Here is a 14,890-nt window from a genome sequence, read left to right on the forward strand (position 1 = left end):
GAGCTATCCATTGACGAAAACCGCTGGGAGCTCCCATGGGAGCTGAAAAAAGGGAGGGAAGGGAGTTTACGGCTATTTAAGCAAAATAGAGCCCTTCTGCTGCCCGCTGCTACAGCGCCCTTTTCACGCGATGCGGTTGTGCGGTCAAGAAATCGCTAATTCCTTTAGGAATCAAATTGCGGAAATGCACCGTTGCCATGATTTTTTGGCGAGATGCGACCTGCGTGAAAACGCATCGCTTGTGTGAAAAAGGCCTTAGAATGAAAAAAATCCTTGTTCAGAGCGCAGAAAGGCGGCGGCGGCGCTGAGGCGTGTACGCTCGTAACGCTCATACGTGGATTACCACTCCAGTATATGCATGTTAATGTGCGCATCGATATCTTTGAGGTAGCGTTTGACTACTGTACCCAGGTGTAGCTAGGAGGCCGTGCCCAGGTGCCCATTGGCATGCACATGGCACTCTACCTCAGGTATATGGGGCTAGAACAGCAGAGAGAATCTTTATTCAGGACATTCCAAAGCCTCCATCTACCACAACTGTCCCCATGTCCTCACATCAGCCTATGGTCTGGTTGGGAGTCATAGCATTACTCTACAGCTGCTATAATCTCCACTGTCTCTAATCCAGCCTCGTCTCCATAATCCCCCCGGTTTTATGAATGAAGTGACATTCTCCTCAGCCTCTCCCACAGTGCCCTACTGCACTGTGCCGGCCCGCTCCCGCCTTCTCTCATAACTCCGCCCCTTCACCGTACCGTGCACAGGTCTGCGTCCTGATTGGCTGACGAGTTGACAAATAGTAGGCGGCGCAGCGCGGCTTCCAGCAGATGTCCAGAGCCGGGGAGTTACTCCGTGTATGTCCGCCTAGTGCTCCGTATGAGCGGGCAGCGGACCCGGCAAGTCACTGTCGACTCCCAACATGCTGTCCTCCCTGTCGGCTCCGCTCTTCCTGCTGCTGCTGCCCGGCTGTCTGGCCCCCATTCCCCGTACCGTCTACTCCAACCATTGGGCTGTACGAGTGCCCGGGGGACCCGAGAAAGCGGCTGAGCTGGCGGCCAGATACGGATACCTGAACATGGGGCAGGTGGGCATGACGCTGGGCAGGAGGGAGGGTAGCTGGTACCAGTCTGCATGCTGCCTTCTGGCTTCTGCTCAAACTTTCCTGCTGCTCCTGTGCTACTTACTAGTCGCTCCTGCACAGTAGGTGACGGTTGCTGCAGGCACTGTCGGGATTGTCGCAGCTGGGCGACCCATCAGGAATGTCGCAGAGGACGCTACTCTGCTGGGTATCAATATACAACATATGCAACATTTCCAACATCTGTGTGCAGGAGATGTCGCATCTGTGTGCAGAAATATCGCCTACAGCGATCTGCCTGCTTCTTACATGCTTGTACTTCTTTGTATAGACTCGTGTGCCTTGTGTAGTCTTTGTGCTGCTGTTTCTACCACTCCACTACCAGGATTGGGTTCTTAGTAGTTGACAAGTTCTGTATCCCATTATCTATTAACCCTGTATGTGATATTTAATCTTATATGATGAGCTGCTGTCAGGCATATTTACGCAGGCAATTTTCACATGTGTTTTCTGTATGTTGCGAGATGCATATTTACTGGGTCATGTTTTTTCTTGCGGCATGAACTATTTTTGGCGATTCTATTCAACCATTATTCCCTATAGGAAAAAAAAATTGCATCGCACTTGCATGTAAATGCACGTTTTATAGTAATGCAATTTTCTAATTTTATTATGCAATGTTTTTTTTTTGCAAAATGCATCATAATCGCATTAAAAAAGGGTGATATCTGTCAACAAACTGGGACTGATATTGCATTAAATGCACCCTTGCTGTATATTTACAGGCAAGTAGGATATCTGTTTGAGAAACTCTGATTGATATCTCACTTGCGATGCGGTTTGCAAGAAAAAACGTATTGCATCTGTGCACGTGTAATTTTCACCATTTCTGTATATTTAGACAGGCAAGCACTATATCAATCAGAGAAACTGATATCGCACCTGTAAACCTGTGATTGACTGACTTGATATGGACTCCGCTGCGAATCTGCATCTTAGGGCTTATTCACATATCAGTATTTCGTAAGCCAAAACCAGGAGTGGAACGTACAGGGAGAAAGTATCACGGAAAGATTTGCATTTCTTCTGTATTTTGGATCCGTTGCTGGTTTCGGCTTCACTGATATGTGAATAAGCCCCTAGGGGTGTGTTCGCACACAGCAGATTTGATAAGGGATTTTGCATCAAACTTCACAACTTTCATTGAAGAGACTGATGTGAATCCACATCGAAATCCGCGCCAAATCTGCTATGTGTGATTGCACCCTAAAATAGGAAATCTGAAGTTAAAGGCACAAATGTCCTCCGTGTGAATATACACCCCACACCCGTCGATGTCAGGCAGGTTTATTTTCTTTTTGGTCACACTTAGTGAAGTTTATAAAAAATGCTTGGGAAGTACTAGGTTGTGTTAAGAAAAGCCAACGTTGATAAATACATAAAGGCAACATAAAAGCCACATGTATACATTGTAGCATTTCGTAACTTCCTACTCTGCTGAAACTTCAAGAGGTGATGTCCAAAGTGATTTATAGCCATTTTCCGAAGAAATTGCGTCAGGAGTGATTACTTTGCACGATGCCTACTGTGACATTAGCATCATGTTATAGCCCAAATCACTGAATACCTAGCAAACATTTACTGCAACGATTACATTTTATTCCAAAATGTCCAAAGTCACAGAAAATCCTGTGTTGCGGAATATGGCTTTTGTTGGATTTAGGTCACTTAGGAAATCACCTCTTCAGTTGATCGCAGAGTTTTCTCCTGAAAAAAATTAGCAAAGTGAGGAAAAACTCTCCAAAATGTCTTTGTCATGAAAATGCTACTGTTTCTCTGAAAATAAGACAGTGTCTTATATTAATTTTTGTTCAAAAAGGTTTAACTTTTTTACATGTATAGCTGCCTGGACACTATTTAAATTGACTTTTTTAATTAACTGTTAGCAGGGCTTAATTTTGGAGTAGGGCTTATATTTCAAGCATCCTCAAAAAGCTTGAAAAATCATTTTGCATCCTCAAAAATTCTGGAAAATCATGCTATGTCTTATTTTCAGGGAAACAGGGTAGTATACTTGTGAAGGCACCATTAGGGGTAAGTTGTGCCATAGTGTGAAATCTAAAAGCGAGCAGTTTCTAGAACGCCATGTGCCTCTCAAGCACTGACATTGTGTAATGGGGCGCAGATTGTAGGACTACTTACTCCACTTCTGAGAAGTCTCTGGTTATTGATAGAGATGACACTGTCACATTTTGGCTTTCAGGAGGGCGGCTTATTTATGGCAGCTTTGTGTCACAAGAAATGTCTCAGCTGTAGGATAAATGTGACGCTCGCCTGTTATAGCGGTCAGGAGACTCATATACCACTTTAGACACGCAGATAAATCTGCTCCAATGTTTCATCCGTACACCATCTTTATGCTGGCGGGATGATTGCTTCTGACTTTTCTTCCTTGATGAAGGACAATTATTGGCGAAGCTTTAGGGGACTTTTCACACTGACCGGAATTAGTCGGCGCCGACATTTCTGCATCGCAATGTTGTCACTATGGGGCTTGAATGTCGCAACTGTAATCCGTGTGTCTATCTTAAAACCGCAGGATTAAATCCCACAGCGGAAAAGCTTTCTGCTGCGGAATTAGGAACGTCTTGCGGAATTATTGTTGCGAGTTTCTACTAGACCGAAGTTGTAATACTGCAATTCAGGTCTGCGTAAAAAAACAAATTCTGCAAGATGTTCCACAGTTAAAACGCAACAAAATCCACCTCTGCTCTGCATCCTGCGGACACTTTCCTTGGTCACTGGCGCTGTCATGTTTCCATATAATGCCAATCATGCAGTATTAAGATGGGGAAGTCGCAGTAGTGCTATCTGGTTGTATATGAGACCTATTCAGAGTTATAGTTTGTATAATTAAGTATTGGAACCCCCGCTATACTGAACGTTTAAGAGGCTTTATGGAGTTTAGAGATGGTTTTAAACTTATTTCTTGTGCACAGGGTAAATGTCATATCTTGTCTGTCATAAAATGCTAATGGAATTTTCCGTATTTACATACAGTGATTGCGTGCTCTACCAGATGTATTACAGAAGTAGTGATGCTCCTATGGGGTATAGCTCTGTTAAAGACTTATTATGTCATCGGGTCAGCGGGGCTGCTGGCTGCACACAACCGTCACCTGAGCTGACTATCCCTGGCATTCCGCACAGATTGCAAGAATAGAACATTTGCATATCCGGAGCAGATAGATTGTGATTTTCGCAAGTGGATTTAAAATCGCAGCATGTTCTATTTTTCTGTAGAAAATGCACGGACGCATTCCACTGAAGTCAATGGAAGCCGTCTAACATGCGGTTCATCCGCAACTGACATTATGGCTGCCTAGTGACAGCATGGGAAAAACAAAAAATTTAGAAAAGAAAAAATTATACTGTGCATGACCGACAGCGGGCGTCCGCGGTCAACCGTAATACAGAAAAGAGAATGTATGCGGAGTCGCCGGCCGTGGTCGGAGCCATATTCTGCTCCTGGCTCCTGCATGCAGAATATTGATCGCCCGTGTGCAGCCGAACTAAGGGTGCCTACCCACTAGTGATATTTTTTTCTTGTGGTGATTATGAAACAAATGATTTTCAATGGTTTCATACTCATTTGTGCAGAGAAAAAAAAAATCTGTGGACCCATTGAAAACATAGGAGTACATCGCGGACTTCTGCCTCAGCTGTTATAGCTATGGCAGAGGATTCCTTCGTCCCCGCGGGGATGAAGGAATCCTCTGCCGCAGAAGTCCATGATGCTATCCCATTGATTTTAGTGGTGTCAGCACTCCTGCAGCCACATTGAAAGCAGTGGGTTGCAGGCAACCCCTGCAACGATGATTTTCAGGGAAGGTTTGAAACATAAGCCCTTCCCTGAAAATCAGCTAAAGCTGTAAACAACAAAGAAAAAAAATATATACTCACCTAGAAAAGCTATCCAGTTCTTCTCTCCAGCACAGCAGTCGTCTTCTGTGTTCTGGAGGCCAGGGATTGAGAAATCCCCATCCCCAGAAAGTGCTGATCTCATTGGCTGAGCGCTCAGCCAATGAATGACAATGGCTGAGTGCTGTCTGTGATTGGCTGAGTGCTCAGCCAATGAGACCAGCACTTTCTGGGGGCGAGGTTTTTTTCAAACCCCAGCCTCCAGAACACAGAAGAAGACTGCTGTGCTGGAGAGAAGAGCCAGGCGGCTGGCTCTTTCTAGGTGAGTATAAATTTTTCATTCTTTTTTTTACAGCTATGGCTGATTTTCAGGGAAGGGTTTATATTTCAAGCCCTTCCCTGAAAATCATTGCTGCGGGGGTTGCCTACAACCCATTGCTTGCAATGGGGCCGCAGCTGTGACGGTCCCATTGAAAGCAATAGGATAGCATCACGGACTTCTTCCACAGCTGCAGCAGAGGATTCCTTCATTCCTGTGGGGATGCAGGAATGCTCTGCCATAGTTGAAGTCCGCGATGTACACTCTGTTTTCAGTGGGGCTGGCGCTGCTGCCGCTGGCACCATTGAAAACAATGAGTGAAATCGCAGCGTTTTCTCTGTGCTGCGAGGCACTTGATCTTGCATCGCTAGAAAAAATATTGCTAGTGGGTAGGCACCCTAAGGCTGGTCTCGTAAAAGCAAGAGTCTTGTGAGATGCACAAAAGTCGCGCTGATATGACTCCATTCTTTTGAATGGAGTTATACAATTGAGCAATGCTTGGAGGAAAACAATCATGGCATGTCTTATTTTTTCGTGTTCCTCTGAACGCATTGGCCACTGATTTCAATGGAACCTTAAATACATCGCATGCCGTGCAATGTGCATGCGATATATAATTTCCCATTGAAATCAACGGGGAAACAGATTCTCTATCGCGCGTTAAGATCGTAATTTCACAGAAGTGATGCGTTTTGGCCTAAAAATCGTCTCTTCTCTGCTTGTAAAACGCACATTGCCGAGTTTCTCTGCCCGATAACGTGCTCGCACCTGTGCAGTTAGCCTAAGAGTATGTTCACATGGGACTGATGCACTGCAGAATGTCCACTTTGGAATTTCTGCAGGGCAGTTGATGGACCGTCCTGACATCCACAAGACATAAAGTTGCTGTTCGTGTTTTTGTAGTGTTTTTTTTTTCTTGGCTTATGGTGCGTTTAAAAAAAAAAAAAAGTATTTTAGTGCAACTTTCATTTCCCTTCGTCATTGTGGATTTTCCTCCGTTACTATGTTCCTCTATATTACCTCTGTTACATTCTGCTACGGAAACCTACAGAATAAGCCACTTATACGCTGCTTTTCCGCAACATTAAAATCTGCTCCGCAAGCACACATACGCAACCGGTATTATCTGCACTGTGTAGATCAAAAATCACAAACTCATTCATTTAGCTGGGATTTCAAATTGTACATCGGAAATTCCACAAAAGTGTATCCGTACCGTATAAACTTAGCCTAATGCAGCTTTTCTTTTCTGTCTACGCCCCCTCATACAGAGTCCCATTAGGCATGAATATTGGGACTTTGAATCTGTCAAGTGGACCATCTCCACCATCACGGTCAATGTCTCTTCATTTCAGCTCACTGAAACCACATGACTAGTCAGCGACTTCTCGCTCCGTGTAAACAGGCGGTCATTCATCTTTGAAGGGCTCCCTGTTCACAGTGAAGGAAGATGAATGGCTGGAAGAGATTTCTGGCGTGCTCTGCCTTCATTCACTGAATGACAATTGCTCCTGTGTGAAGGCACAGGAGTGATAGTTGTTGGGACGACTGTCGGGCACTCTCTTCGCACAGCAGTCTCCTATGTAAAGTAACCCTATGCTAGCCAGTGGGGCTTCTATATATCCAGCGCTGCTGACCTGAGGGCATGACAGGTCATCTTTAAATGTCGAAAAAGGGGAAGCAATAAACAGTTGTACCTTGTATTTAGGAGTTGTGTTGTGCCCACCAGTGTGTTTCAGCCTACTGTGAGGCTGTGAAAACAAGCGTCTACAATTTTTGGTATGTTTACATGCAAGACCTGTAGTTTAGCTGGAGTTTATCAGTTTGTAAATGGAATTTTTAGATGTCCCATTAATATAAGGCACAATGATAGGAATTTGCCCCAGGTTTTCAGAGAAGATCTGGAGTTGAAAATGACACAAGCGTTTGTCCTATGTACAGAAATCCGTGATCTGCGGCCGCCTAGAGGATTTGCAGCAAATCGCATGCATTGAAAGGCATATAAAATCGTTTTTTCGCTCACACTTGCGCATACGAAAAATCACAGCATGCTTTATTTTGCTGCGGACGGCTTCCATTGAAGTCAATAGAGGCCATCCGACCCGCAGCCCATACGCCATTAACATAGTGTTTGGGCCGCGGATACCCGTGTCATCGCTAAGCGATGGCGCGAAAAATATAAACATTCAAATAAAAAAAAAATGGTCTGCCATGATAATCCGCATTACAGAATAATCGAGTACACAGGGTCGCCGGTCGGAGTCAGGGCTGGATTCCGCATGTGAAATCTGACCCGGTCGTGTGAAGCCACCCTTAGGAAACCTTGTAGATGTGATACCTTTCAGTAGCTAAAAAAATGTCTGCTTTCACACCGGATTTTGCATTCGGAATCCGTCCCTGACCTCAGCCGGCAACCCTGCGTACCTGTCAGAGCCTTCCTCTTTGTTGCATCGCATGAAAATGCGATTTTCATGCAGTGCAATGCAACTTTGACCGTAGGAAATCCAACTGTTCGAGCCATAAACTAAACCCTAGCTGCAGGGGGAAAAAAAACAAAAACTCGCTTTAGTAGTTCTGTCCGGTTCCGCTGCATCTTCTCCCCAGCACTGTTCTTCATCTCTTCTGACCAGGGATTGAAAAAATCCCTACCTCCTGGAAGCCCTGCCTCCTGATTGTCTGATCGCTGTGATGCTTAGCCAATCAGAGCGAGCGCTTAATGAATGGCTGTGATTGGTTCATCGAGTGCCGACTCTGATTGGCTAAGCGTCACAACGCTCAGTCAATCAGAGGCAGCGCTTCCAGGCGGCGGGGTTTTTTCAATCACCGGCCAGAAGAGGAGATGATGATGAACAGTGCTGGGGACCGGGGAGAAGATACAGCGGAGTCGGACAATGCTTCTAAGGTGATGCATTCTTTTTTTTTTTTTTTACCTGCAGCTAGGGCTTAGTTTAGGGCTTTGACAGTTTACTCCGAAATGTCAGCTGAAAGTGTGGATGTGTTTTAAGTGGTTCACTGCCTTGAAGCCGGCTGGCCACTAAATGCAGCAATAAGTGGAGACTTTTAGATTCCGTCTTCATGGTTTTTGTATTTTTTCAGCTGAAAATATCTTCATGTAAACTTTAACATGCTGCATTTTCTGTGGCAAGGAAAATGTTGATCTTGAAATGTTCCAGTTGTCATGAATAGCTCTATCTGTGCTGAGAACAGTCCAAGCAAAGCAGGCTACATTGCAATACAGCTCTCAGTCTTGTCCCATCTATAAACCTCTACACAGTAAGGAATTTATTTTTAACCTACCCAGTATTATTGGAGTCATTAAAGTGTAACCGTGCTTTCCAAAAACTTGATATGTCACCGGGACACGTCAAAAATTTTGATAGCTGTGGGTCTGGGTGCTGAGACACTCACTGATTGCTAGATTGAAGCAACTCATCCGAGCGTGATCTCTGAAGACAAGCTCGAGAGAAAGTTTATAGGTCTGTCTTCAGCTAGTGAGGAGAGACAGTGCTTGGATGAGTGGTTCTCCTGCTTTGTTCTTTCGGCACCTAAACCCCCACCAATCAAAACTTTTGACATGTCCCTATGACATGTTAAGTTTTTTGAAAAGTAGTTAAACTTTAAAAGGGTTTGATTATGTTCATAGTATATGTACCCAAGTCTCTTTAAATGCACTTCACATCTATGGAAAAGAGCATGTAAGTCCACCACTGCCCATCTTGAATACATGTTGTAAAGTCTTGATTGACAGAGAATCTTTAACCCCTTAAAGGGGTTTTCCATGCAAATACTATTGATGACCTATCCACAGGATTGGTCATCAATAGTTGATCGGTTGGGGTCCGCTGCTCCAAACCCAGGGTAGTGGCTGGTGCTTGTATTTGCAGGCGTAGCTGTCATTGATTTTTAATGAGAGCTGTGCCTGCAATTGCAAGCGCCAGCGACTGCACAGGACTTGGAGCCAAGTGCTACCATGTGTATTGTGGCACTGACAGCTAGCTGATGATCCGGGGACCTGAGCAGTGGACCCCAGCTGATCAACTATTAATGACCTATCCTGAGTATAGGTTATCAATAGTATTCGCATCAAAAAACCCTTTAAGGACCAGACTTTTTTTTTTCCTCCTCCCCAATTTACAAAAACTCATAGCTATTATTTTTCCATTAACATAGCTGATTGGTGGCTTGTATTTTGCAAATGAGTTGTTGTTTTCAATGGTACTATTTAATGTACTGAAAACCCTGCAATTTCACAATATTTAGGGGCTATTTTAAGGTTCCGAGCAGAACGTCTGATGCTGATGTGTACAAGACCTAAATAGGGCTATTTTTGCCTTTACATGGAAAGTATATATAGATTTACTAATGCACGCTGAGTGTTATTTTGCTCCCAAACTTGACTATAAGCTTAAGGCCTCATGCACATGGGCAGATTTTAATTCCAAAATCCGTGATTGGCACCCGCACGTGCGATCTGCTGTTCAAGTCACCCATAGAAAAGCATGGAGGGTCCTCCGCTCCACATCCAGATTTGATTTGTGGATTCTGCAAGCAGAAAATAACACATGCTCTATTTTAGCACGACTACCACGCGGACAGGCTCCATTGATGTCTATGGAAGCATTCGATCTGCAGTGCATCCGCAATTGCATTGCAGATTTGTAGGCAGATACTTCTCAGGTTGCTTGGAGACCACACAGGGATGCGCGGGAAAGCACCATTGGGCTGCGATTTTTAATTTTTGTTTTTTCCCCCCACGCGGACGATCTGCTGTGCATCCGCAAGGGGTTTAAAAACCGAATCCATGATTGCTCGCAAGCATTTTAAATTACTTTCCGCAATGAATCGCAGGTCTTCCACAATGGAAATCCACCTGTGCCGTGTGCTTAAAGCCTATCTAACTGTAAGCTTGAGTTAGCTTTAAGCGCCTGACAGCTGTCCTGACGACTATCACTCTTGTGCTTTCACACAGGAGTGATAGTCGTTCAGCGATTGGAGGCGGAGTAGCTGGAGATCTTTCGGCTGCCTCCATTTACTGCAAACAGGCAGTTCACAGATGAACCGACTGCCTGATTACACAGGCCAATAGGCGACTTTAGCTGAGCTAAAAGTCAAGCAACTCTGCCAAATGAGTGATTTGTCGCTTAGTGCCCTGTCGGAGGCCATGTATACGAGGGACGATTATTGCCCAAATTTGCTGTTTTTTGTATGAATTTACTTTTATACTCTTCACACAAAGTTTCTGTGAATATGCTAGAGACCAGGGGAATTATTTCCGAAGTAAAAATGTGTGAAATGTGATAAGATGAGACAAAGCACAATACATGGTATACACTAAACTGACTGCTGTCAGGTCAGCAGGATGCTGTCGTGTAACAAGAGGTACGGACTACCGAGACGAGGACAAAATTTATCACTTTACAAAGCGATAGTAAAGCCTCATCTGGTAGAAAGCAGTTAAGTTCTGGGCAGCGCTTCATAAAAAGGATGCTGTAGAGTTGGAAAAAGTATAGAGCAACAAAAGGGATAAAAGAACACGGAGGATCTTGGCTATAACGAAAAGGTAAAAGAACTAAATTTAGACTTGAGAAGAGATGTCTGAGGTCTTGTTCACATCTGTTTAATGTATATATTGCACCTGACTTCTCTGTTAGACATCTGTTACAGGCTCTGCATAACGTGGCATCCATCACCCGTAAGTGTTACTGGAATCTGACTAACATGGGTTGTTTGGGACTTATTTATCTTCTATTGCTGACCTGTCTGCAGGACAGGTCATCATTAGATGATCGGCAGGGATTCGCTGCAGATCCCAGCTAATCAGCTCTCTCCGCTGTCACTAAGGAAAGCGCAGGAAGCACATTGTGCTGACCGTAGGTTGTTACTGCATTGAATTCAGAGAGATGCGCCTGCTATACCAACTGAGGCTGCTGTGCTATGGTTGGCGCTTCCTGCACTTTCCACAGTGACAGCGACTCCAGTAATCTGCTGATTGGCAGGGGTCTGAGGGGTGGACCACTGTAGATCCTCAATAGAAAAAAATTGAAGTCCAAAGCAAACCCCTTTAATGGCTGTGTTATACAAAGCTCATGTCCTATATGTTTAACAAATGCTGGTGACTGTTGCCATACACCCATGTGTTACCATGTAAAAAAAAAAAGGTTAACTATCTTTTTACTGTACTTTGCAGCATTAGCGTATTCTACTGCACTGTTCTATACTTTTTTGTGCAGTATACCGACTTATAACGGCCATAAGGAGTCCAAAAGGGTTCTCTATTTTGGCTTCCATCTGACTAACTATGCCCTCATGTTTAATGTGTACGTTGGGAGCTTTTCCAACAGTAACTGGGTACTATTGTACCTTGTCAACACCGGAAGCTAGGGCAGAACTGGCTTTGGAGGTAACGCCCCCAGCTGTTTAGTGCCAAAGACACCGCTGTGGCCTTACATCGGACACGGTAGCTTTTGCGGCGGCCTCGTCCCTCACAGCAGCGGCGGGTTCGTGAGTCACTGTAAGCCTTTACCCACGACACAGCACTGCAGCACAGCCAATCGGAAGCTAGGGCTTGACAGGGGGCGTTAACTACAAGATACCCACGGCAGCACCTAGCTTCTGGTGGAGACAAGATACATCAGTACCCAGTAACTGTAAGTGTAACCAAAAAATGTGATATGAACGGGTCCTAAAGGCGACCCAAATGTTTATGCATTTAAATAGCCCATTCAAAAATTATAGTGAAAAGCTGTATGCCCCCAGAAGACAGAGAACGCTCCCTCTGGCCGAGCTGTGAATCCGTGGAGTGGTGTACTTTAGGAGATGCTTATGGCAAGAACAATTGATTACTTCAAGAAAGGCTTAGATTATTTCTCAAAACAAAAGAACAAACTCTTGTGTGACAGTGTAGACTTATTACTTGAATCCTAGTCTGAAGACCACTTGGTCAGGAGAGGAAGGTATTTTCTGTTACAGCAGATTGGCTCATGACCTACATCAATACTAATAAAGTAGGATCTAAAGTACCTCCTGTTACCTATATATTCTTCCCTGGTTGAACCTGATGGACGTACCGTACATCTTGTATTCAGCTGGACTAATTATTTTGCTCCGTGCAGCATATTGACAAAGAGTGCATTACAGAGTTTGTGCACGTCTGGGAAGGATAGTTTCTTCTTGAAGACAGTGCCAGGTTGGCGTAGGTAATCTTATAGGACATGCAATGCTCCCTGGGGAAAAAAGTATGCAAATAGGGGATGGAAAAATCTTCATAGTGCCAGCTTTTCCCTATGAGTCAGTGTTTGACCTTCCAACAGGTCTTGACTAAGGATACAAGTCAAACTAGAGTCTTCTCCAGAAGGAATAGGTTATGCGCACAATTTTCCCTGTTCGTTCGTTGTGCACAACCTACAGATATAGCAAATGTTAACTTGACACACAGTACTTTGTAAAGGTTTTAGGCAAGTGTGGAAAACATTTTTTTTCAAAAATAGAAGGCATCTGACTCTAAATCTATTCTGCAGCATAACAATGACCCCAAACATAAAGGCAATGTCTAACAATTATCTGCAGCATAAAGGACAGGGGGTCCTGAAAGTGATGATATGGCCCCAGAAAACCCTGATCTCAATATCGAGTCTATCTGAGATCACACGAAGAGACAGAAGGATTTAAGCAAGACTACATCCACAGAAGATTTGTGGTTAGTTCTCCAAGATGTTTGAAATAACTTCCCTGCCGAGTCCCTTCAATAACTGCAAATGTACCTAGAATGAACTAACACATTTTTCAAGGCAAATGGTCACACCAAATATTAATGTGACTTAAATTTCTCTTTCATTCACATTACATTTTAATTGACCGCAACACCATAAGGCCCAATGTCCACGGGCGGATTTTAAATGTAAAATCCGCGTGAGTCTCCCTTGTTGGAGATCCGCTGCTCTAGGCGCCCATAGGGATGCATTAGCATCCACAAAACAATTAAGAGCATGTGGATGTGATTTATTTATTTTTTTCTTTGTTTTTTCCCCCCAGCATGCGGATCGCATGAGCGGGAAGAAATCGCATTATGCTCCATTTTTCTGCAGATCCCACAGGACGGCTTCCATTGAAATCAATGGAAGCCGTCTTATCTGCGGCACAGATACAGCTTTCACTGTGGATGTGCCGTGGATCTGCAGGAAAACAGGAGACTTAAAAAAAATAAATTGCACTGCGCATGCGTCCGACATCTCACCGCCGCATCTGGAAACATCCGCCGTGCTGAAGAAAGAAGATCCGGCCAGCACAGAGGAGACCTGCGCTGGATCTGGACAGGTTAGAAAATTTATTTTTCTGTCCGTGGGCATGGCTGGATTCTGCTGCGGGATGCATGCAAGTGGATATGAGGCCTAAAGACTTCTATTTTTGAAAGCATTCTTTGCTGCGTTTTTCCAAACTTGCCTAAGGCCGGCTGCATACGGCCGTGACTGGCTCCGCCGCGGAATTTCCACCTCGGAGCCCGTCACGGCGCCCCCAGAGACCCCATACTTGCCTGCGGATCCGGCGTCCTTCCTCTCACATGATGCTTCGGCGTGACGCGCTGCAGCGCCATGTGACACGGCCGGCCGCGTCACATGGCACGGCCGTCCGCATCACGTGACGCGGCGGCGGTAGGCGGGGAAGCGTTTTCATGCTATCTTCCGCTGTGCTTCAGCGGAAGATAGCGTGAACGGATGGCTTCCATTGACTGCAATGGAAGCCATCCGCGCGTACACCCGTGGCAAATAGAGCATGCCATGGGTAAGGACGGGAGATTTCACGGTGCGGAATTCCGCGGTGGAATTCCGCACCGTGAGCCCTGAGCTATTAGGTTCAATAGAACCTAATAGCTGCGGGCAACGCAGCAGATTTTCGCCGCGAATTACGCGGCGGAAATCCGTCCATGTGCAGCCGGCCTAAAACTTCTACAAGTACTGTATAATATGTTATGATAACTTGATCGACAGCTTTGTAGTACAATCACAGTGCACCACTCGTGTTAATAATTGCTACTTACGCACCGTAGAAATTTGGAACGCTCAAAACGTTTCTTTCCCAATGTTTCTTTTCCCTCTGGAACGCCTTTTCTGAGAATTTCTTTAGCCTTGTAATATATTTGTATGGCTGCAGCCCTGAGTTTGTCTAATGGCATCTTATTTTGTAATTTCATTAATGCTTTATTTTTACTGACCATTTTCAGAACGTAGAAGAAAGTGCTTTTCTTCCCTTTGATGTCCCATAACGAGCGAGGAGGCAATCAAAGTAGAAGTAAAAACTACTGCACAACTCCAGAATAAACTGATTGACTTTGACAGGCGTTGCGCTGATGTGATTGAACGGTGCATTATCCTAGTTACCAAAACAAATGTGACGAGCTGCATGGCTCCATATAACAGCGAAGGAGCAGCGATTCTCTCCTTTCATGGCAGAGAGCCTCAGATCTACGGTTATTGAAGTGCTCTTGTCTGATGGGCGAGGAGTGCTCTTCCTGAATTTTAATGTCACTGTGGGAGCGATTCAGCTCTTGTAGGCGCAGCGATTTTCTAGTTGGAAGT

At 44.8% G+C, this 14,890-nt stretch overlaps 1 protein-coding gene across 2 annotated transcripts in view; it reads left to right on the forward strand.

Annotated features, from left to right (window-relative positions):
- Window positions 1-838: 838 nt before the first annotated feature.
- Window positions 839-14,890, forward strand: part of PCSK6 (proprotein convertase subtilisin/kexin type 6) — a 178,975-nt gene continuing 164,923 nt past the window's right edge. For both annotated transcript variants that reach the window (XM_066592884.1, XM_066592885.1), the window contains exon 1: window positions 839-1,084. In XM_066592884.1, the coding sequence (XP_066448981.1) occupies window positions 920-1,084 (165 nt within the window). In that variant the 5' untranslated portion in view covers window positions 839-919. The remainder of the gene's footprint in view (window positions 1,085-14,890) is intronic.

This window comes from Eleutherodactylus coqui, chromosome 2, assembly GCF_035609145.1.
Source record: "Eleutherodactylus coqui strain aEleCoq1 chromosome 2, aEleCoq1.hap1, whole genome shotgun sequence".
Lineage (NCBI taxonomy): Eukaryota > Metazoa > Chordata > Amphibia > Anura > Eleutherodactylidae > Eleutherodactylus > Eleutherodactylus coqui.